The 25,010-nt window shown below is 42.3% G+C and overlaps 1 protein-coding gene across 1 annotated transcript in view; it reads left to right on the forward strand.

The window, feature by feature from the left end:
• Window positions 1–25,010, forward strand: part of Arhgap44 (Rho GTPase activating protein 44) — a 155,201-nt gene that overhangs the window by 72,345 nt on the left and 57,846 nt on the right. Inside the window, exons 2-6 of the mRNA XM_013013045.1 lie at window positions 5,386–5,425; window positions 6,069–6,173; window positions 13,419–13,495; window positions 20,289–20,400; window positions 24,223–24,299. Of these exons, the coding sequence (XP_012868499.1) occupies window positions 5,386–5,425; window positions 6,069–6,173; window positions 13,419–13,495; window positions 20,289–20,400; window positions 24,223–24,299 (411 nt within the window). The remainder of the gene's footprint in view (window positions 1–5,385; window positions 5,426–6,068; window positions 6,174–13,418; window positions 13,496–20,288; window positions 20,401–24,222; window positions 24,300–25,010) is intronic.

Raw genomic sequence — 25,010 nt, forward strand, 5'->3', positions numbered from 1 at the left:
TAGAGCTCCCCTATGACCCAGCAATCCAACTTTTGGGCATTTACCCAAATGATCACAATATCATACTAAAGCTACCAGCACAACTATGTTTATTGCAGCATTATTTACTATAGCTAAGATATGGAACCAACCCAGATGCCCCTCAGTAGATGAATGGATCAAGAAAATGTGATACACACACATACACACGAATTCTATGCCTCCATCAGAAAGAATGACATCAGCCCATTTGTTAGGAAATGGAAAGAGTTGCAAAAAATTATATTAAGAGAAGTAAGCCAGGCCCAAAGAAACATAGGTCCCATGGTTCCCCAAATGTGCAATAAGTAGTATATGCCTGGGACAAGCAGAAAAGGTCAAAAGCTATGTACATATGAGCAGGTAAGGGAAATCAACCCCAAGATAGGGATACAAATGTTTTATTTTTCTTTTTTGCTATTGTTTCTAATGTATTTATAATGTGCCATGTGATTTTTTTGTTGCTTTGTATGTTCCTCCCTCATGGTATAACCCCTGTTTTTACTGTATTTGATGTCGGTCTAATTTGGGGAGGGGAAGGGGAAAAACAAAATGTTTAAATAGGGATACCAGGTTGACCCATTGTAAAATGAGATGTACAAGACACTGTTGAACAATGAACTTTACAATCTGGGGCAGGGGAAGTGTAATTGTGGAGGTGAGGAGGGAAGGGATGGTAGGGGAAAAACAAAGGAGGAGGCAACAATGCTTGATAAGAAATGTACTCATTACCTTGCTCATGTAATCGTAACCCCTCTGTACAGTATTTTCACAATAAAAAATTTACTAAAAAAAAAAATCAAAAAGAAAAGAAATGGACAAAACAGCTGGTTACTGGTGGCTCATCCCTATATACCTACCTCCTCCTAAGGCAAAGATCTAAAAATCACAGTTGGAAGCCAGTCTCATCAAGAAGTCCATGAGACTCTTACCTCCAATTAACCACCAAAAAGCTTGAAGTGGATTTGTGTCTCACATGGCAGAACTTTAGCCTTGAAAGGAAGAGCTCAGGGATGGGGTCTAGTTTCTGAGTGCCAGGACTGACACCAAAAACAAGCCAATAAACATGTGGTCCTACATTTGCATAACAACTTGTACGTCGTGGCTCCTTCTCACTGAAGCCCCAAGCATGACTTTGACCTTTCCTCATTTGCATCCTCTCCCTCCTGCCCACCCCTATTGCTTCCTCCAGTGGCCCTCATGGTGGCTGATAACTGAATGAATATCTGGGCATGTAAGACTCTTGGTGACTCTTTCTAGGTTGGGGCATCTTACTGTACACACCCCATCAAACAAGGTTCAGGTGCATGTCCCACAGGAGTGCTGCATGGAAGACCCGGGAAGGAGCTTGTCCAGGTTGCAGAGTGACAAATGGCAGCTCTACCGTAGCAAGAGCTGAGCTCCTGGGATTAGCAGGGAGCTGCAAGTAGAATGGGGGTTGTATAGGTACTCAGAAGCTTAGCAATATAAAAATCAGAGGATCCAGACATTTCACCATCAGTGCAAAGTGATGACTTGTTAACGTGGAATGTAGGAAGCGTGGCTTCTGTAGAATCTTGACATCCACAGGTCTGTGGTTCCCCAGAAGCACATTGAAGGAGAAGAGTGCATGGTCAGGGTGCATGGCTTTCTATTACAGGTGCTCAATTCCTAACTCGGCCCTCCCACCATGCTGCTTTTCAGCACATCAGAGATTTTTTTATTTTGTCACTTCAATTCATTCTCAGCTTGCTTTTTAGGGACACCAGTTGTTTTTGGGTTGGGGGCTTGGTTTTCACAAAACTAAAGGCAGGAACAACAACTAGGGGATTGTCTGCCTCAACTGAGCTGCACGATGCACAAGCAGGACTTTTGAATCTTTGTTTTGATATTTCTTTTGATCTTTTAAATTTATTACTGTAATTGGATCTTCCTTGGTTGAAGCCATACATATTAAGCCTGTGGGTAAGACAGGCTGACTCTTAATTAGGTAACCTCTGGCTTCCTTGGCTGACTTCTCCTGTCATACCAGTGAGGCCTGCCTGCTTGGCGCTTGGGCTTAATGAATGGGTTTTTGGTGCTGAGGACACAATCCCCAGATGGCCTCTCAGGAGAGATTTTCAGAGTAAATATGAGCTGGGCGCTCATGGCTCACACCTGTAATCCTAGCTACTTTGGAGGCTGAGATCTCAGGATCACAGTTCAAAGCCAGCCTGGGTAGGAAAGGCAACCACCAGAAAACCAGAAATGGCATTGTGGTAGAGTACTAGGCTTAAGCAAAAGAGCTCAGACACAATGACGAGGCCCGGAGTTCAAGCCCCATGATTGACAAAAAATAAAATCAAACAAACAAACAAAAAACAGTCACTATGTTGCCATAGTGATTATTTGATCTAGCCCCCCATTTTCTAGGGTGTGTTCAACAACCAGTGTTTGACTATTCCATAGTTACCAATTGGTGGTCATCTGAAATGTTTTCCTATTGTTGTAGATTAGGAAATGACAACTTAGCTCAAACCAAACCACCTCATCATTTTAGGACTGCTGAGAACCATTAATGTTTCAATGGAGTCTCTTAATAGGCAAGATAAAATTCAGCATTTTGCTAATTCATTTGTGCAGATTTTTTTCTACTGTCTTATGAATCTATTTTTTTATGAAATACATTTTGGGAAATGTATGTAATCCTGGTGACAATGACAACTCTTTGTGGGTGTGTTGATTGTTCCCTTGAAGCTCGTAAGTAAGACAAGGCACAATTTTTAGATCTGTTTGCCGAGATTCTGTTTGGCTTTTAGTTTGTTGAGTTAAAAAAAATTAAAATGATAAAATAAGTCTTGACTTGTACCCTGATGTCACTTTCACAGTGCTGTCAATCCTGAAGAGTCACTCATCCCTGGAGAATGGTGGCCCAGTGCTCATTGTTACCATGCTGAATCCCCCCCCTCCCCTCCCCCGGTCTTCCTCAAAATAGCCTCCATGAAGAGCTGCTTTGATTCCTGTGGACCAGCCACCATGGCTTGGGGGCCCAGCAGTCCTAGGAGTCAGGAAGGAGGCACTCTCCAGAGTAGAGTACTCACTTGTGACTTGGCCTACCATTTCCCCAGCTTCCTTCCGGTCAGGAAAACATGTTCTAGAACTGTCTGTAATCCATTTGACCTTCAAATCATGTTATGATCCCTTTTTTTTTTTTGGTATATGTGCTGGTACTGGGGCTTGACTCAGGGTCTATGTGAGCTTTTTACTCAAGGCTGGTGCTCCACCACTTAAGCCACAGCTCCACTATTGGCTTTTGGCTGGTTCATTGGAGGTAAGAGTCCCACAGACTTGCTGGTTTTGAACTTTCATCCTCAGATCTCTCCTGAGTAACTAGGATTACAGATGTGAGCCATTGAAGCCTGGTTTCTTTTCTGTTTTAAAGTCTTCCATTTGAGCTTGTTGAACTGGGATGACTGTGGTAAGAGTTTCTTGTCTTAACCTTCATTATAAAGAAAACATTTTTAGAGGCTGGAGGTATAGCTCAAGTGGTAGAGCATCTACACAGCAAGCACACGGAGAATTTTTATTTTATTTTTGTAGGTTATGATGCCTGAACTCTGGGCCTTCAGCTCTTCAGCTCAAGGCTAGCGCTGTACCACTTGAGCCACAGTGTCACTTCCGGCTTTTTCTGCTTATGTGGTGCTGAGGAATCAGACCTAGGGCCTCATGCATGGAAGGCAAGCACTCAACCACTGAGCCACCTTCCCAGCCCCAAGGAGAATATTTTTAACATGTTTCCATTAAGAGTAAAACTTACAGGCCCTTGAAAAAAAATCAGTGCTGGGGCTTAAACTCGGCTTCAGCATGTCTCTGAGCTTTTACACTCAAGGCTAGTGCTCTATCACTTGGAGCCACAGATCCACTTCCAGTTTTCTGATGGTTAATTGGAGATAAGGTAAAACGGACTTTCGGGCCCAGGCTGGCTTTGAACTACGATCCGCATATCTCAGCCTCCTGAGTTGCTATTGGCACTCTGAAAAAAAAATGGAGGATTTTCTTAATTTTTTAAATTTCTTTTGTAAAGAACCTTGGTCTTACTTGTCTACATTTGTTTCGGATGATTCATTCTTGTTCCATCAATCTGGGTTTCTGTCTTCTTGCCAGTGCTACACCTGCTTGATTTAATTTTAGAGTATATCTTAAAATGGGATCATGTGAATCCCAAACCTCATCTTCCTTTCCACAAATGGTTTTAATTATTCTGCCTTCTTTACACTTTGATTTCCTTTTTGAAGTCAGCTTGCTTATATCTACAGAAAATCCCATTAAAACTTTTTTTTTCTGGTGTTGGGGTTTGTACTTTGGATCTCACACTTCCTAATTTCTTAAGGAAATCCTTAGCCCATTTGCTCTTAGGTTGTTTTGAAATATGGCCTCACACTTTTTCAGCCAGGTAGGTCTTGGAATGTGATCTATCTACCACCCCTCTCCACTCAATTTCCTGAGTGTCTGGGATTATAAACATATAGAGAGTACTACCATCTGAAGGTTCTGTTGAGATTTAGATTGGGATTGCATTTCTCTATGGTCAGTTTGGGAAGAATTGATATCTTTACCATGTAGATTTTTTGGAGTCTGCAGACAGAGTGTATCCCTCCATTGTTTAGATCTTTTGTTATTTCTTTCCAAAGTTTGTGGTAGTAGTCCAGCCTGCAAGCTGTTTATGTACTTTGATAGATCACTGCCTAAGAATTATATATTTAAACAATTACTAAAGATATTTTAATAATTTCATTATCCATGGATTCATTACTAAAATGTGGAAACAGGTCATTCTTCTATGTTTGTATTACCTCATCCATCCTTACTAGATTCACAGTAGTTGCAGAAATTTTCTACATAATAAACATTGGGCTGTCTATGCACAAGGACCCGATACATGGTTCTCAGACCTTGGTGGTAGTCATTTGCATTGGTTGTCAGGACTCAGGATTGTCCTGAGCTTTTTGTTGTTGTTGTTGTGTTTGTTTGTTTTTTGGTTAATTGATCCCCTCTTAGATTTCTGTCTTTGCTTATTTATTTTGTGTATGGAAAGCTGCTTTATTCTGCTACTTGACAAATTTATATCTGAGAACAAAAAAAGGGGAGTGTATGTGTGTGTGTTATCCTTAACCCAGGTCTTTATCTGTGACAAGAATGTCCAGTCAGCCTTGTTTGCTGGGATGCTGGTTACTTAGGATGCCCAATAAATTCCACAGTTGTCTGCATATTCTCTTTTAGAAGTTTCTGGTACTGATTTCTGTTTCTTTAGAGTTTTCACAAGAGAACAAAGAAAAGGATAGAGAATAATTATGACAACTGAGTTCTCATGTACTAATTTACTGATGTGTTTCTCAATTTTTTCTTTAGGGCAGAGAAGACTGAAGTTCTGAGCGAAGACCTTCTTCAGGTAAGGCTGTCACTTGCCCTTACCTTGCTTGTAGACCCCGGAGACTTCATTCCCACAGTTAAGCCAGTCTCTGGGCTGTTTCTGCTGCAGTTGTTTCATGACAGTGCTTTTGAATAGAGCTGGCTGTCCATATTTGCAAATATATGTGATCTCTGTCTTAATCAACTGTAGATCAAAAATGCTGGGGGGAAAAAACATACATCATAGTGAAAGCATTCAGACATTTTTCTCATACTATTCCCTAAACAATAAGTATAACAGCTATTTGCATAGTACTTACTTTGTAAGTATATACCTTGTATTTACCTTGTGAGGTATTATAAGAAATGTAGAAGTGATTTAAAGTGTATAGAAGGGTGTGTATAGGCTATGTACCAGTGCACATCTTGTTTTATACATCTGGGGCTTTAGCATTCTGGATGGGGGTTCCCGAAACCCCTCCCCAAGATGCCTGGGGGGAAGACTGTCCTGATGTAGGTAATTTTGTTGGGAAAGATACAGCAGAAAGCCGTGGCCAGTCCCTCTCCATCACTCCAGCTGTGGATGCTGCCTTCTTGAAAGACCTGATCTCTGTGGAGACACAGGTTGTGATGGTCCAGCCTCTGAGTAAGGCTCACCAAGGCCTTTCCCCATCTGTCTGTAGGTGGAGAAGCGCCTGGAGCTGGTGAAGCAAGTGTCCCACAGCACGCACAAGAAGCTCACCGCGTGTCTGCAGGGCCAGCAGGGGGCAGAGGCTGACAAGCGCTCTGTAAGTGCCCTCCACTATCCTCCACCACCCCCAAGCCTCTGGAAACTTGCCAGGGTCCCATTCCCAATCCTAGAGCCTTGTTGGTTCTGGCTATTTATGTCACAGTTAAGTGTCTTGGAAGGGTCAGACAAGCTTCCCTGCTTGCTGCTGCACGGGTAACCCTTCCCTTCCCACATGCTTGGCTCATTAGCTCTCCTCATTAGATCCTTGTCCTTTGCCTTCCCAGAGTGGGAAACCAGGAAGATGACAAGGACATGTTTAAAATCCTACCTCAAGGGAAGCTTCATCTCTGATGCACATCTTACCCCCTCATTGCGCATGTTCATAGATTTCTGTCTCAACAGCATCCAGAATGTTATGGGAAAAATTACATCATGGTTTGAGAGGTCCCAAGTACCTGTAGATGTTCTTAAAGATTGTCTTTACTATATGAGACAGTAAAGAGAATCTGCTAAATAAAAATATCCTAACGGCTTGGCTCATTACCTGCATGGGTACTACCAGGTGTTGTAGAGTGTGGTTCTGTCTAACAGCCTCTTACTTCCCCCTATCCTCTGCCCCTCTCAATTTCATCAAAGATGAAAAGACAGTTATACACATTCACTTGGTTTTTATTTCAAGAGGTCTACAATCCAGGAGGGTTTTCTTCTTTCCTTGAGTTGATATTTTGATCTGGCTTCTGTGCATGTGGCTCTGATCCTCCAGTTCACACCAGGATGTCTGATGACTGTTACAATGCACCTGATTCTTCCTGTGTCTCCTGTGAAGTACAAACACTGTTCTGCCTGCTCTGTGTCTCATTCCTTTTCCCTCCCTAACCCTGGCTCCTTTGTCTATATATCTCTTTCTTTCTGTCTCTCTATGTCTCTCTCTTGTGCTGGTACTGGGGCTTGAACTAACATGAGCTCAGGACTGGGGCACTGACCTTTATCTTTTTTGCTCAAGGTTGGTGCACAATTACTTGAACTACCTCTACTTCTCACTTTTTGGTGATTAATTGAAGATTAGGATCTTAAGGATCTTAAGGATTTTCCTGCCCTGGCTGGCTTCCAACCATGGTCCTCAGATCTCAGCCTCCCAAGTAGCTAGGAGTACAAGTGTGAGACATTAGCACCTAGCCTGGTTTCTTAATATATATTGAAATCTCCCTCTTCAAAATGCTCAGAACCAGGAGTGTTATATCTTGGATTTCAGATTTTTGAATGCTTGCCTTTCTATAATGAAATATCTTAGGGCTGAGATCTAAGTCTAAACATGAAATTCATCTGTGTCGTGTTCACACCTAATACACACAGGCTGCAGGTCACTTTGTACTACATTTTTACTGCTGCTGTGTTTTGACATAGACCCATCGCATAAGGTCAGGTGTGGATTTCCAACTGTGGCATTACGTCAGTGCTCAGGAAGCTTTAGATTTTGGAGCATTTGAGATTCTCAGCCTCCATCCTCAAATCAGTTGTGTTGAGATGTCTATGAAGCCTTCACATGAAATGTGAAAATGTATATGCAATTAATTCTCCATGTGTCAGGAATTTCAGCACTATCTCAGTGACCAGAAATAGCACTCTTATCCTACCGATAGATTTCTTATGTAAGAGGAGAATAGGAAGAATATGAATTATATTTCCAATTTTTACTCCTTTAATATAAGCTAATAGTTGGTTAGTTGATAGGACTCCACGCGGTGATGTCTGGCTTCTGAAGCCCTAGTGTGTTTTCTAAAGAGGTTACATTCAGCAAAACACCTAGTGAACAAAAATGTTTCTCCACCTTATTTAACAGATACTAGAAAGTACCATGTCTGCCATGTAAGGCAGTGTGCTATTTTAAGAGCTGAGTGAATTCAGCAGTATCCCCATCCTAGATGCTCAAGCCTAAAGTAGTGTGAAGCAGGCTTTGCATACAGCATTCATTAGTGACTTAGATTATGTGCCATGCTGGAACAGCTCTCTAACAATCCAGCAGCAGGATGTTTCCATGAGGAGCTGCGTTGAAGGATACGTCCAAGATGGCAGCACCAAAAGAGTACAGATGTTTCCATGTCAGAGGCCAGCATATACTGAGTTCCATGACACAGTTCCAGGCATAACATCATGGAGACAAAGAAAGGTGACAAGAGTGACTAGCCTGTGGAGGGCAGGGAAGGAAAGTGTCAGAAGATGAGACAACAGGGCACTAGGTAACACTTTGCAGAGGATTTGGACTTCATCCCTAAGAGCAATGGAAATCCAGGCTTTTATTAGGAAGTAACGTGACTGTGAGCTGCTAACTGGCAATGGTAGAAATGGGTCAGTTAGACACATCGGGGATGACCTATGCAACAGTCGTGAGAACATGAAGATGGAGAGAGATCAATACACCCTACAGATATTGGAGGCAGAGTATTCAGACTTGACCTTGGAATGGATGGGAGTATGACAGGGGAGGAAGGTTTCCGGGGCTTTGGTGTGAGTGACCATTGAATCCATTGAATCTATGAGGTTGAGCTCTTCTCCGGAGAATATGGCCTTGAGAAGACATGAGGTTTGAATCAGGAACCCAGGAGCTCTAGCATTGCAAGCTTTCTCAGGAAGATCTGGCCCTTTCCATAACCCATGACCCAGCTTCCGGTAAGCTCTTCTTCCAAGAATTCCTCCTGTGATTTCACAAGTCCTCCTAACCTTGGCCAAGAGGCTGCTGTTACACAATGGAGTGGTTCCTACCAGCTGTTCCAGTCTAAGCCCTTTCCTCCTTCACAATCCATCCTCTGAAAAGTCCCAACTAAGAGATTAGAACAGAAGTCAGGTGAGGTGAAATCTTCTGCCTGGACTCCACCAGAGCCCTCCCATTGTAGAAGAGACTCTGAACTCCTTGACTTGGTGCCAGAACCTCACAGTGATGTCTTCCACAGGTTTCTCTGAGCTTAGCGCTTGCGCCCTTCCCATCAGTTATCCTCCTCCAACTGTAGTTATATACTAGTGGACATACGGAACTATGTCTCTCTTGGAGCCTTTATACTTGGTCTGGTCTCCATGTGGAATGCTCCCTCCCAACAGCTCAGGCCAGCAGCTTCTTAATGCTCAGTTATCACTCAGATGCCACCTTTTCCCCAAGGCTTTCCCCAACCACCAGGTACCTTGGCTCCTTCTCCCCTTCCCCACTCTCCTTGACCAATCCCACAAGTCCAGCTCATATTAAACTTGATGTGATCACTGGTTTCTGTCACTGAGGTGTGTTATAGAAGCAGATATCTTGTGTTTCTATTTGCTTTACTTTCAGTGCCTAAAAGAGGGCCTACCCATCCATGGTGAGCAGTGATTTAAAACAACAACAACAAAACCCAGACCTGTCCTGACCGGAATATTTCAGACACAGGACCTACCTGACAGGCTAGCATGCCTGTCAGGCTAGCATTTGAACCCTTCTGTTCTATAATAGGCAACCTAGCATGAGAGCTGGACTCTGACTACCCAAAGGTAAAGCAAAGAAGCTACTACTTTCTAATTCTGTCTGAACGTGAGCATGTTCATTACTGCAAAAGCCTTAGTTTCTTAATTTGGGAAATGGTGGTAGCAATAATATTTTCCTACCCAGTAGGGTTGTTTGAGAGTTCAGTGAAGCATATGAATACTTACACAAGTATTAAACAGAGAGCCAATGCCCCAGTGTTGGGTTCAGTACCCATCAGGACCAATTGAGCTCTGGGTGACAAGCCTAGGCTATGTCTTTTGAGGATCAGAGTAAAAATAGCTCATTCTGTGGGCTTGGTTCTGAAGTATAGTAGGAAGCAGTTTTCAAAGCTAAGGAGAAAGAGGAAGTGAGAAGAGAAGAACAAAGAGAAAGAGGGAAGGGAGGGGGAGAGGGGAGAGAATGAATGGATATGTCTGGGGAACAGAGCAGATAGTACAATGAACCTTTTTGCCTCTGAGTCATCTTACAATCTCTGTCACTTATTCTCATGATAATTTTAGCAGACATAGTCATCTTGAATATAACCTTGGGACATTCTGTCTTTCCTTTTATTTTTAAAGTCTATGTGAACTAAAGAGCCACGGGAAAGGTTATTTTAATACCTCCTCTTTGTCCCTGAATATGACTGGCCAGCATGAAGTTCGGCTATGATAGTCACCAATATTCACCAAGGATGGGAAACCAGCTCTCTGCATGGGTCCTCAGTGGCAGAGGGAAACAAATTTCAGTGGGTAGTCTAGACTTCAGAGCAATTTAATCCTTTGAAGACATGGGGTCCATATATGGAATGTAGGGGTGAGACTAAAGGAGAGGGAGAGTGTGAAGAAGGCCTTTGTGATGGACAGTCAGTAGGCCAAAAGATGACTTCAGTGTCTGTGCAGCTCTCAATTATTGCCACTTGATAGAAATAGTGTGATTTGCGACCTCTTGGTTTATTGACCTTACCATCTTTTAATCGGCTGCTTTGGATTATTGATCATGGATTTCTCTCATACCCTTTGGACGTGAAGGTGTATTAATTTCATATGCATATTCTTGTTTGTTTTTTTTCCTTTGGTCTCTTGAATCTTTATGAATTTCCTTCATTAATTTCTGCTGACCTTGACCCACTAAACCCTCTTTCTCCTGCCCTTGAGATCCAAGTCTTGAAGTTCACCTCAACGTTTCTTTTAGAGGGACAGTTGAGGGACAGTTACAACCACTAAAGGATTCATTAAATACATGGTCATATAATTCAGTTATGTATGTTAGTCATTAAGAAAGAACAAAGTTGGGCTGGAGGCATGACTCAGTGGGTAGTTAGTCAGTGTAGAAAATGTGAAGCCCTGAATTCAGACTCCAGAGGTACCAGAATAAGACAGCTTTATGTAATGATAGGAAGTGAGAGGAAAGGTATTTCTACATAAGGAGCTGGGAAGGGCCCAGAGTGATATATCTGCTGTCCTAACATTTGTGGAGGAGAATGTGCCATACAAATGGATGCATACATAGATCTGCTTTGATTACAGATTCACTGACACACAAAAACCTGGTCAGTATTACAGATGACAGGTGGTTGGTTGAAGGCTCAGAGCAGAAAAGAGACTTCTGGTTTAAGCCTTTAGCACCTTTTAGTTTATACCATATGCATCTACCTCTTACTCAAAACCTAATTCATTTAAATCGGGAGCCAGTGGCTCACACCTGTAATCCTAGCTACTCAGGAGGCTGAGATCTGAGGATTGCACTTGAAAGCCAGTGCAGGCAGGCAAATTCCAAGAGACTCTTACCTCTCATCAACCAGCAAAACGCTGGAAGTAGAGCTGTGGCTGAGTGGTAGAGGGCTGGCCTTGAGTGAGAAAGGCTCGCAGAGGGCCTGAGTTCAAGCCCCCAGTGTCATATCACACACACACACACACACACACACGCAGAGACACACACATCCTACACACTGATTCAGAGAGAGAGAGAATCCTGTGCTGTTGGCCTTCTCCATTCCCTACTTTATTCCATGTAGGCCTTGAGCCTATGGAGTAGTCTCACCCACACTTAAGATGTGTTTCCTTGACCCTTAATCAGTCCTCTCTGGAAATGCCCTCACAGGCACACCAGCGATGAACTTTGCCAATCCAGGTGGTTCTCTGCCCAGTGAAATTAACCACCAAAGGGAACCATTGCAAATCCTGGCCTCTGGTGTTTGTAATTGACCAGCCATATATTTGACGTCCCAGTCTCCTTCTCAGTCTGCATCATTTGCTAGTGTGGCTCACAGAACTTGAGGAATTACCTCACTCGTGTTATCAGTTTATTCTAAAGGACATTATAAAGGGTGCAGATGACTGTGAGGTGGAGTATACCTTCGGCGAATCCGATGATACTTGTCATCTCTAGAAATAAGTTCTGTGAGAGCCGTGGCTGCTTTCATCCACTGCAGGTTGGTGCCCAGCCAATGAGGAGTGCCCCCTTTCCAAAAAGCAGTGCAGCACAAAGCAAATGATAGGGGAGCTCTCTAGGCAACACTAGGGGGCTTTTTAGTCCCTCTCTACTTTGAGCACTGTCTTTATGGCTGTAGAGAGTAGAAGGCTTGCGCATATGCTGGCATTTATTTCCTGATTTCTTGGTTTTCTTCTGCTGTGTCTGTGCATGCAGGTTGGATGTGGTTCTTTGATACGTCATAAGGAGGAGAATAGGTCAAGCTGTATATCCTAATAGCTTGCCTCTGCCTCCTTGTGGCATGAAGGTGTACCATTGCAAAGTGTGTATGGCAGCCATACATTTAGTTCACTCACAATATTGTCTAGTTGTCACCATTGCCTGGTTCTGGAGCAGTCTCAATACCACAGAAGGAAATGCTAGGTCCCTAAAACAGCTTCTGTTAAGTGCTAACCTGCTTTCTGTCTCTAAATCTAGGCCTCTTGATATTTCTCATAAATAGAATCATATAGTGTGTATCCTCTTGAATCTGGCATATTTTGCTCAGGATGATGTCTTTCAGGTTCATCTAAGTTATAGCACATGTTAACAATTCATTCTTTTTCGAAACTCAATAGTCTTCCCCTCTAGGGACTGTCACATGTGCTTATCCATTCATCCATTGATGGGCATCATGAATTATTTCCACTTATTATCTATTATAAACAGTGCTGCTCTTCACATGTATGAAAACATTTTTGTCTGTCTGTTTTCATTTATTTGGGAGTACATACCCAGGAGTGTAATTGCTGGGGTATGTAACTATTGATGTACTACCTAACTTGTATACAGTTCTGTGCTCTGGTAAATTTCCAGTGGCAAGGCATCTGTTCACTGTGTGCTATGAATTGTTTCTGTTTCTTAGTGTTTGTTTTTCTTTTTCATATTCCTAATCTAGCCATGTAGGTCTGTGAAGTGGCATGGACTTGCAGTCCCCCAATGACTCTTAAGCCCTAGCACTTTTCCATGTGATAGTTGGCCATTTGTGTATCTTCTTTGGACTTTGTCTCTGTTTTGATTCTTGCCTTGTGTTGTGTCGTATGTGAACACATTTCTCTGTTTTTGTTGTTCATGAACTGTCTCATTTACCCCTTCTTGCTACCCTACTCCATTTAACAGTGTAATGCATAAACCTGAGTCTTATTTTCCACAGTGACACATTTAATTCAGGTTTCATTTTTGTGGATTTTGACTTTTCTAGGTGCAGGCCATTTTCTTGCTACGTTAAAGTCAGCATGTTCCGAAGCTCATGTAGCATCTTGGGGAATGTTGGACTTTGTGCTGATCTGGAGTATGTGGATGGTAGTAGAGAAGTATCTTTATTGCATTCTGTTTCCTTTTCAGAAAAAGTTGCCTTTGACCACTCTGGCTCAGTGTCTGATGGAAGGCTCAGCCATCCTGGGAGATGACACCCTTCTTGGGTAAGGAGACACCACGCATGGGTTTGTGCCAAGTCCAGCTGAGTCCCCAGTCCTAGAAAGAGGTCTAGAACTGGGTTCCATGTAGGAGAGAAGACATGGATATTTGACTTTCTCAGTCTGCTTATTTCACTTAACCTCATAATCACATTATTCTTACAAATGAAGGCAGGAATGTAAAAGTGGTTCTGTTTAGGGGTTGGTACCAGAAGGAAGGGGGAGAGTGAAAGGAAAAAGGTCGTGTGTGTGTGTGTGTGTGTGTGTGTATGTGTGTGTGAAAAAATCTGGTCAAAGTATTCTACACATATGTATGAAAACAGAATAGTGAAACTGCTGAATTTTTTTCAGGAAGAGAGGAAGAGAAAGAATGGGGGTGGGATAGTAAAGGGGGTAAATTTGATTTGTATTATAGAAATACCACACAGTGAAACCCCTGTGTGTCATACAAATAATACAAATAAGAAAATGGTAAAGTAGAAAAATAAAAAGAAATACGATACAAAAATTTTTTGACTGAAAGCAAGGGGTCTGGAATTTCCCAGGGAAGCTTGGGGTGTGCCTGAATTTTGGGGAGGGGAAGGACACATTGTAAACCCTCAGCTCTGATATGACTCTTCCTCAGCAGTGAAGCAAGCCAGTCCCAGGGGAGAAAGCAACTTAAAGCTGGTGAGATATGAAGAAAGACTATTCACAGCCCCAGGGGCTACAGTTAGAAGCAAGTTGACAGCCACTGAGCATCAAATACCAAAACAGGAAGGAATCCCTGAACAAGCCAGGATGATTGTAAAGCTACACGAAACCTCATTACAACTAGAATCTTCCTGGAAACACAACCACACTGTCCTACAATCAATCAGTAGGACAACCAGTAAACCGAGTACTAGAAGGAAAAGGGACAGTATGAAAGAAAATGTACACTATTTAAAGTGAAATGGAACAATGAACTAAAGATCAGAGACATCTTTAATAAACACATCATATAGCATGAGAAAGGAATAGACAGAACGGGATTTAAAAACAAATTAGGGCCTCTTAAAATAGAAGTTATACTGATAATTTTAAGGCTTCACTTCAGGTGTACTGGAGACTGTACACAGAATAGAGAATTGATGGGCCTGGTTTTATATTAGCACAGCCTACAGACATGACCACAGGAAAAGTAAGTATTAGGCCATGCCCAGGGGCTGGAGGACACAGTACAGAGATCACCATTACATCTAGAAGGAAGTTCTGCAGAAATGGAGAGAAGGATGCATCAGTGGCTGAATCTTTTCTAAATAGGAAGGAAAACCTAAGTCTTATTTAAGGTCTTATTTAAGTCTTATTTAAGGTACACAGAAAGATCAATCATAAGGAATCCATCCTGAACACATTCTACTAAGACTCTAGGTTATTTCCTCCTCCCTTGCCCCCCCAAAAGAAATATAATATCAATGAGAGAAAAAAGAATTATCTATAACATCATAATTAAACTGAAAATAATACTCTTGCTTAGCCAAGTAAATTCCAGTCAGTAATAGAGGACTATCTCCAAGTAAGAAATAGAAAGACAAGAAGTCTACAATTTTATCATCAACCAAATCATTAGTCTAAAATAAAGTGAAATTAAAGCTATTTTCAGGCAGACATATACTACTCACAGTGTAAACTGCATTAATACTCAAATATGCTTCTTGCATATTCTCACCCAACAAACTAATTAAGTCTTTTATGGAAATGGATTCTGGATAGAGCAAAGTGCAATTTTAAAATGACTTAATCTATTGTAGAGAAGGAAATAATTTCTATTTCCCTCTCACTGTCTTCTTCCTTAACTGGGACCACTTATTCAACATGTGGGTCTCCTGCACGTGGACAACTCCCTCACTGATGAGTAACAGATGGGTTTGCATAGCATTTGGGGGAAAGGAGCAATTTTTAGAGAAGTGACAAGACAAGAGGAAATGTGTCTCTTGGCTGGCAGGTTGTGGGAAGGTAAGGACTAGTAAGTGGAGTTTTTTATGTACCTTTTCTGGCTCCATCTTGGGGCTGATAGAGTTGTCTCCAGTTGACTCACTTTTGTTCTTTCTGGTAGAAAGGGGAATGGGAACACCTTTGTAAATTTATTCCTTGCTTTTAGGCAAATAGGAAGAAAACAAAGAACTTCTTCCTTTTTATCTGCCTTTCCTCTACCTCTTCTTCCTTCTTCACCCTTCTCATCCTTCCCTTCTTTTTCTTCCTCTTTGTCCTCCTCCTCTTTTCTTTTTTCCTCCCCATCCTCCTCCTCCTTGCCCTCTTCCTCCTCCTCTTTTTCCTCCTCCACAGAATGTAAATAAGCATTGAATCCCAGCAACATAAGAATGATTCATTATAAGGGTGGTAAGCAAGATGGAACTGAAATATTAGGCCATAAACATGAAATACTGGAGGGTAAACCATTGTTTCCCCTTCTTGTGCTGTTTGAAAGGAGAATAAAGATATATTTCATCTGCATTTGTAGTTACCTTCATAATTCTACAGAAATAACAGGAGAAGTATATATGGCTTCCAGATAGTGGAGAGATGAAAAAGGAAATGGAGAGGAAAATGAGGGCTGAGAGAGTGAAAAGAGTAACAGACAAAGGGAAGGCACAGTGACTTGAATAGAGAGTGAAGGAAGGTGATAGCCATTCCTGTGTCCATATCTGTGATCATCGCAGATAGAGAGGGAACAAACTCAGCTGTGAAAAAGAACACGTCATGACCTGGATGGATAGGCACGGCATTCCATGTGTGATCCTCCCAAGAGAGGCCACTGACACAAAACCAGAAGCAATGATGGCAAGTGAAACACCATCTGATTTCATTCCTTTCCACACGCCTCTGAATCTATAGCAGGCATCTTTTTTTTCCCCTGAAAATAAAAACAAATCATCCTCATCCAATGCAGGAAAAAGAAAAAAAAAGCAACAGAAACATGATTTTGTAAGTTGGAAGGGATAATAACATAGGAACAGGATACAGGTTTGTATCAGAGGTAGAGCACTTGCCAAGAGGTTAAGGCCCTGTTTCCATCCCCAGTACCACAATTAGCAAAATGGGGGGAAGAAGGAGAAGGAGAATGGGAGAGAATATCCCAGAAGACTGACCCCCATCAAGTAATAGGCTATGCGCACACCAGGAGATGTAGACAGTGCTCTAGAATTGATGGTTTGGGAACCTCTAGACTGTGTGTCTTTGTGGGGAGAGGCAGGGTGGAATAGGATGTTCATGAATATGGTTGAAAGCTTTTCAAGTGCTGTGTGGATCACTGCCTCTACACCTCCAAGAGACATTCATTCCCTGTACCTCCATCCGCTGAAGTCTGGAGTTTTTATTCTGTAGGACAGATAAAAAGAAACCTTCTTAGATGGAGAAGTCGGCACAGAGCAGTGTAAGGCCACCTAGTCCTTAAACTGTCCTGAGACTTCTCTGTCCTCACCCCACAATCAGGTTGGTCCCTAGGCTTTTATTTTCTAGGGAAGAAATTGGAAAAGTCTTCTCTGGGCAATCTAAGCAGCCCCTAAAGGCCTGAGAACAGCAGGGAAGAGTACGGCTCAGCCACATCTTCCTGTAGACAAGCACCCAGCCATAGCTGTCACGCTCTGAGCTTCTACATCTTCATCCTCAAGTATAGGAAAGCACGAATGATCCCTAGAGGGGAGGTGCTAATTGAATCCCTCAGGCAGGAGGGGAAATGCAATTTGTAAGAATCAAAGATCGTGTGGAGGAGGAAAAGATTTTAGGTAAGCTAACATTTATGTTTTTAAGTGGTAGAGAGGATAGATTTCCATGATTCAAAAACAGGATGCCAGTACAGAATGTTTGTAGGGAGGAAGCATTCAGAGATGAAAGCAGGCTCACAGAAATGAAACCATGCTACAGCAAATATGAAACTCTCAGTAGAAACTTTGAAAGATAAGTAGGAAATTATTCAGATAAAGAAAGGACAATTAGAAAAAGCACGATCATTAGAGCACAAGCCCAAGAAGCCTTAGTCCTGAACAACAGGAGTTTTTTTAGAAAAGGAGAGGGAGAAATTATAATAAAATGTAATAAGCCATAAAAACATTTTCCAGATTGAAATGACATGAATTGTTTTTTAGTACAGTCAGGGAAAAGAATATTAACCCTATGCTGAAACATGTCCTCATGAATACTGGCCACGGAAGATTCTACAACCTTTGAGAACAAATTGTCACATTACAGAGAACCTGAATGGTGAGTGCCTCCAGGACTCACTGAAAGCAACAAAGGACGCTTGAAATGATTAAACAGGGCCCTCAAAATTCCAAAGGGATAATGCTCAGTGTGGAGTTTAATATCGTGTCCAAGCAGAGCCAAGGTAGAGAAGAAAGTAGGAGGGCTGAGGGAACAGCACCTGCCTAGCAAGCACAAGGCCCTAGTAACACCAAAAGTAAATAAATAAATAAATAAGAAATATGCTGGTTAGGACCAGAAAAATCTGATGAAAAGTCACCACTATATAAAGGGTCAAAGAACAGGGTAATCCTAGTTACTCAAGAGGCTGAGATCTGAGGATCGGAAGGCCAGCCGAGGCAGGAAAGTTTGTGAGACTCCTCGAAGAACTCTTTTAGTTGACTTAGAGCTGTGGCCCAAATGCTAGAGCACTAGCCTTGAGCATAAAGCTCATGGGCAGTGCCTAGGTCCTGATTTCAAGCCCTGAAACCAGCATGTGCATGTGCACACATACACACACAGTGAAAAGAGAAAAACACAACCTAGAGTTGGTATTTTCAAAAGAGTTGAGCAAGAATTAGGATCTACCCCACATTATGTATTTATGAGCAAGTACAGTATATGGGGAATCCCAACAAACAAACTCAGGTAGATCCCAGATAGGAAGTAGCTAAGGATTATGAAGGATACATCCTGAAAGAAATTTCTAGAATGCCCAAACATGTGAAGAGATAACCAGTGTCAGTAGTAGACAGGAAAAGCACATGAAAACTAAAATGACAAGTAGGAGGTGGTGCTGTCGCTCAAGTGGTAGAGTGCTAGCCTTGAGCTGAAAAGCTGGGGGACAGTGCCCAGGCCCAGAGTTTAAACCCCACGACCAAAAACAAAAAAGAATTGCTAAAATGACAAGTAGTTTATGTTTCTCCATTTGGCAGAAATTAAGATGTTTAACTGCATCAAGGGTTGTCAGGGTTAAGAAATGGTAGAAACTCACTTGCACTGGGGAAATGTTCACTTGTGCAAAATGAAACTGCGCATGTGTCCATACTTAGCTAAGAATGCCATAGCTGAAACCACTTCATAAATGCAAGTAGATATTTTCACAGAAAGGAATATGGTAGAGCAAAGTGATTAACTCTGTGGCCTCCAAACAGTGGTGTATTTGAAAACCAAGTAGTATGATGATTTGTTGAGTATAAAAGCACTGCTGGCAACATTTTAGCTAGCAAAGCAGCAGTACTGTAGAGTATATGTGGACACAGTAAGTTACCTCTGCACATAGTGACTTTCAAAAATATTTTATATTAGTTTCTATTGATATGGTATGCTGTACAAACATGGGCAGTCATTTGGGGAGAAATTCATTCTGAAATAGTCTGTCTTCTCATGGGATAACAAACTTTTCCTTTCCTTTTTTTTCCTTTCCTTCCCCCTCCCCTTCTCCCTCCTCCTCCTCCACCTCCTCCTCCGCCTCCTCCTCCTTCTTCTTTTTCGTGTGTGTGTGTGTGTGTGTGTGTGTGTGTGTGTATCTGTCTGTCTGTCTGTCTGTCTGTGTGTGTGTGTGTGTGTGTGTCTGTGTGTGTGTGAATTCTGAGGGTTTAGCCTCAGAGTATTAAGTTTGCTAGATCAGTCCTCTACTTCTTGAGTTGCCTTCCAGCCCTTTTTGTTGGGAGGTTGTTTTTGAGACAGGGTGTTGCTTTTTGGCCTAGACTGTAATCCCCTATTTATGCTTCCTGAGATCCAAAATGGTGAATACATATTATTGTACCTAGCTTTTTCCATTGAAATGGGGTCTCACAAAGGTGTTCTTGTTTTGTTTTGGTTTGGTTTTGGTTGTTGTTTGGGGAGAATTTTATTGTTTTTGTTTTCCTTTTCTTTTCTTTTCTTTCTTTTTGTAGTCCCTTGGGCTAGCCTGTAAGCAAGATATTCAGTGTCCTGGGTAGCTGGGATGACAGGCAAATGCCACTGAGCCCAGCTGTTGGTTGATATGACATCTTGAGAACATTTTATCTGGCCTGGCCTTTATCCTCCATCTTCCCAATCTCTGCCTATTAAGTAGCTTAGTAGTATAGGCATGTGCTACCATGACCAGCTGTCTCATGGAATAATTTACTCATTCATGTCTTCTGCCTGTTTACTCATTTCAGATCAAATTGTGGAGTAATTTTTCCATTGAATAAGTATCAATTCAGTGCTGATTTTTCATGGCTTGGGGGTAAGGGTTTTCTTTCTGTCAGGACCTGTGGAAGCTGAGTTTTATGTGAGTGGTTGAAGATGTAGGTGGGTTGGTCTTAGCTGGAGTCAGTATGGTTCCCAAGGGACACAGGGAAACACCCGACGCTTCCTGTCCATGGAATTGGCATGCATGAGTCTGTGTCCTCCTCTTCCCTTACGTTTCCCCACATGTTACATGGTGAGTACTTCCATTTGAAAAAAGAAATGATCATGAAGAAATAAAGAAAGTTGGAACAGCTCAATCACTGGCAGCCACAAGAACCAGCTACTTCTTACCACTGACTTGGGAAAGTTTATGGAGCAAGGAGGTGATGGAGCACAGCTAGCAACATGTTATCGATGTGTTTTCCCCCCTTGGTTGCAGGAAGATGCTGAAACTCTGCGGAGAGACAGAGGACAAGCTGGCTCAGGAGCTGATACATTTCGAGTTGCAAGTGGAAAGAGACGTGATTGAGCCCCTGTTTCTGCTGGCTGAGGTGAGCAGCAGTAGGGGGCTGGGCCTGGATGATGAGGATGTGTGGAAGCAGAGCTGCTGCACTGACCTACCTTCAGCCTTCGATGGTCTCCATCACTTCTATGGCCCACTCCCTGGCATAGCTTTTCAGTAAGACACACTATGACTCAACCCACATCAAAATTTCCAAATATGGCAGGCAGTCCCACCAGCTGTTTGCTGCCTCCTCCTGTTCTAGCCTCTTCTCTTTGCATTCTGATAAATAGATACAAGGCTGCCATATCAATTCCATCTCCACCCCACACCTAGACTACCATCACCTCTGTCTCCCCCACCCATCTCAGGTCTTCATTAACATGGATGGCAGTCCCCTCACATGTAGCCTTAGTGACCTGATTCAAGAGCCTCTGTAAAATTCTCTTGTGCTTGGTAGTCTTCCCTCTCCTGCTTTGGCTTTTTTTCTTTTAAGACAAAGTCTCACCATATAATCCTGGCTAGTCTTGATCTCTCGTTCCTCCTGTCCCAGCCTCTTGGTTTTGTTGTTGTTTGTTTGTTTGTTTTTGTGCCAGTGCTGTGGCTTAAACTCGGGGCCTGGTTAGCTTTTTCCCTCAAGGCTGGCACTCTACCACTTCGGGTATATACTCCCACTTCTGTCTTTTATGGTTAATTGGAGGTAAGAATCTCATGGACTTTACAACCTGATCCTCAGATCTCAGCCTCTTGAGTAGCTAGGATTGTAGGCATGAGCCACTGGTGCCCAGCATAAAGTATTTTGTTAAAAAGCTAGGTATCTTTTTTTCTTCTTCTTAACAAAAACCACTTACCATAGCATTATTCAACCTACATTCTTCAGTATGATAAGGGATAGAAAAATATTAAGATATATGCATACAAAACAATACCATAGGAAAGGAGGGAAAATACCAGAGGGGTTATTATGATCAAGAGGCATTTTCACATAAATATTGTTAAATTGATACCCCCCTGTACAACTAACCGATGTCTAATTAATAAAAGGAATAGTATGCAGCTGTGGCAATGAATGTGACCTAAACATCACCTGTCAATGTCTGCTGATGTCAAGACAAAGAAACCAATCACAGTAGGATATGTACTTGTTATGTGAGTTCTTTGACATACAGTTTTTAAAAAAGCAAGCCTATCTTTGGCAGTAGAGGTCAGGAGAATGTCCACCTTTAAGGCAAAGATACGTAACAAGGATGCAACCACATGGGAGTTTAGAAACTCAGACTTACTTATTTGTAACTTTGTTTGCTTATATATTTGTTTTATTTATCCCTGTGCTTCATGTACTTTTACAATAGCATCAATTAATTACACACAAGGGTTTCATTTGAACATGGCTATTTAAGTATAAAAGCATCTTGATTAGAAACAGCCCCTCTGAAACAGCTAGCTATCTCAATGTCTGTGTGACACTTTTGCTAGTAGTTTCCATCAGGAAAAACCATGGCAAGGGGGACAGGAAGTGGTTAGTGGGCTTTATTTGCTTCCAACCTTAGACCTTGTCTCACTACCTTCATTGGTTATGGAAATCTAACCTGTCCTCTCAACGCTCCCTGCAATCAATGGTGGACATTTCTAAGTCTGCATTCTTTGGCAACCCCTAGCCTTACTTAGCTGTCAAGCACTGGAGATAAGGTTAGTATGGGTCAACAACTCCATTTTTCATTACATTTCATTTTTGCTCATTGAAATTTGGAGTTACATAGGTACTGGTGACTAGAGGCCACTATAATTGGATGATACCGCCCTAGGTCCTGATTGGTTACTTCTCTAGACTTTTTCCAATTCCTCTCCTTCCCCTCTAGTTATTGTTGTTGTTGGATGTGGGGCTTGAAGTCAGGGCCTGATGTCTTTGATATTTTTTTGCTCAAAGCCACCACTCTACCACTTTGAGCCACTTGCAGTTTTCTGGTGGTTAATTGGAGATGAATTTCATGGGCTTTGCTTCCAGGGGCTGGCTTGGAATAACAGTCCTCAGATCTCAGCCTCCTGGGTAATAGGTTTACAGGCATGGACCACCAGTGCTTGGCCCCTGATAGTTTTTCTAAGACAGAAGAACAGCTAAATCATTGCTTGCATACCTAAAGACAATCAAAGACCACCAAGTCCTGGATTGGCATGTACCAACTGTAGTTCTCTCTGCCTCCATCCTGGGTCAGACCCTCCCCTAACCAAGAACATTCATGAGAGACTCTGTTCTCCTACAGGCCATGCTATAGCAAAAGCCCTAGACAAACAGCAGCTAGGCTGACTTAGAAGCAAAACTGGGATTCTCTTGGCAAGACTCACAATTACCATGGAATCTCCCAGTCCTGCCTCACGTAACTTTGCAGGCTCTGACTGCCCATGGACACCTACACGGCTCTCTCCTTTGGAAGTCCTTGCACTCAGTGTCTTATGCAGCCTTGCTCAAGACAGTGAATGAACGGAAAGCCCTTCACAGAACATTGGGTTTCCCTCATGTTTTCCCCTTATATAAAAACCACAGCCTGACATGATTCTCCTTTAATTTATGGCCAATTTTCCTTTTTTAATTCTCACATCCTGCCCTACTTTTTTTTTTTTTACTGGGCCTGGAACCAAAATCCTGCACTAGAGTGCTCAGGGAAGTCATTTTTAGAAAGGAAACTATAAAAAGAGCATCTCCATATAACCAATATGGAAGGACTCGTTGCTCAGAAAAGCCATGGTGTTGGTGTTTTTTCATTGTTTACTTTGGGAACATCTTACTTGATTTCTGTAACTATAAGACACACATCCAACTGGCATGCCTCAAAACTTCTCAGGTCTCCTCCAGCTTTCACTGCTCGTTTTGTGGTAGGTCTGCGTGTCAGAACTCGCTGCCTGGCTCCCTTTATTTCTCCCCAAGTCTTGGTCTTGTGGAAGTTAAGGAGGTAAGATCAAGCCCCTGTTTTTCTGGCTGAAGTGAGAGTCAGAGTGTGGCCAGACCTAGGGCAGTAACAGGGAGACACAAGACCTCAGAGATTGTCTTAAGTCAGTGGGGGACTTGGTGGGCACCCAAAGAAAGCAGAGAATTACTCAGGAAGAGGAATTAGGAGGCTGATGAGAGAGTAGAAAATCTCATCTATGCTGGATGAATGGAGTCTGGAGATGCACTGGACAGTATGGTGTGACTACTATGTTGCTTACTTGAATCTGTCAAGATGGATCTAAAGTGTTTTTACTATACACACACAAACACACACATGCACAAGTATTCAATACAGATACGGACACACAAAGAATTGCTTACTTGAAATTTGCTAAGAAGATGGATCTGAAGTGCTTTTGCTATTGCTACCCGCACACACAAGTATACACATACAAGTACACACAAGGAATTGCTTACTTGAAAGATATTAAGAAGACAGATCTCAAGTGTTTTTAATACATACAGGTGTGTATTAGTGCATACACATGTACACACAAAGAAAGGAAATAACTAAGATGTGATGATTGCCATAGATATATAGCAAAATAGCAAATTGCATCCTTAAAACATATAACCCTATGGCTGGGGGTGTGGCTCAAATAATAAAGTACCTGCCAAGCATGTGGGGGGGGCTTATTGAATTCAAACCCCAGTACCACAATTATATGTGAGTATGCACAGATATAATGCTTGTAACTCCTATTTATGAACAACTGTACTTCAATAAAATGGAGAAGGAAGAAGAGGGTTTGGTTTGAAAATAGGGATTGGGTTCTAGCAAACTATGGGGTTGCTGTTAGTAGTTCTTAATTGTTCAGAAGCCTAATCCTTTAAAATACTGACCTTCAGCTTCTATCTGACCCTGTCTCTCATCCATGACTGCAGGTGGAAATTCCGAACATTCAAAAGCAGAGAAAGCATTTGGCAAAGCTGGTCTTGGACATGGACTCTTCCCGAACCAGGTAGGGTTTCTTTACGTTCTTTCCTGCTTCTTTGAAAGGTTTTATTTGGGGGTCAGAGACAGGGGTGGGTTTGTGTGCGGTGAATGTGTTCTCTAACACTAAGTTCTTTGTTTCCTTAGAACAGAGAAACAAAACCTCCATGTGTTAGGGCAGAGAGAGGTGGAAGTAGAGAGCAGAATGAATGTGTGGAGTCTCTTTTTTTTCCTTCTCTTTCTTCGAGGTTGAACTTGGCCTTGGACTTGCAGTGCAGGTGTCCTCTGCTACCTGAGTTCAGGCTTCAGATCATCTGCGAAGTCTTGATTTGCTGTTAGTTATTACAGCACCTTTGCACCACATAGACTTGCATCTGGTTCACAAGGGTTCAGGTACCACATTGTGCAAAGTCCTAAAACACTGACCAAGCAGTGCTGAGGGCCCCATTGTTAGGATGAGGTGGGCACCAGGCTTCCAGGTTTGTGGAGCCCAATACTTCTGTAAGAACTAGGGTCTTTGCTCTGAAATCTTTTCCTTGCTTTGGCCAGGAAAGCCTGTTTTTCCAGCACAGAGCTTCTGGCAAGACCACATGCCAGAACTGAAGCGTGTCATTACTACCTCCAGCTATGCCACTACTTTTGATGAGTCCTCTGATGAGAGTCTTCTCACCAGGCCAGTGTTGTGTTTAATGAGGACACCAAGGGATATACGGTTTCTGAAAGCCCAGAAAGATGTCTG

The sequence above is a fragment of the Dipodomys ordii genome, unplaced genomic scaffold (assembly GCF_000151885.1).
Source record: "Dipodomys ordii isolate 6190 unplaced genomic scaffold, Dord_2.0 Scaffold19, whole genome shotgun sequence".
Taxonomy (NCBI): Eukaryota; Metazoa; Chordata; class Mammalia; order Rodentia; family Heteromyidae; genus Dipodomys; species Dipodomys ordii.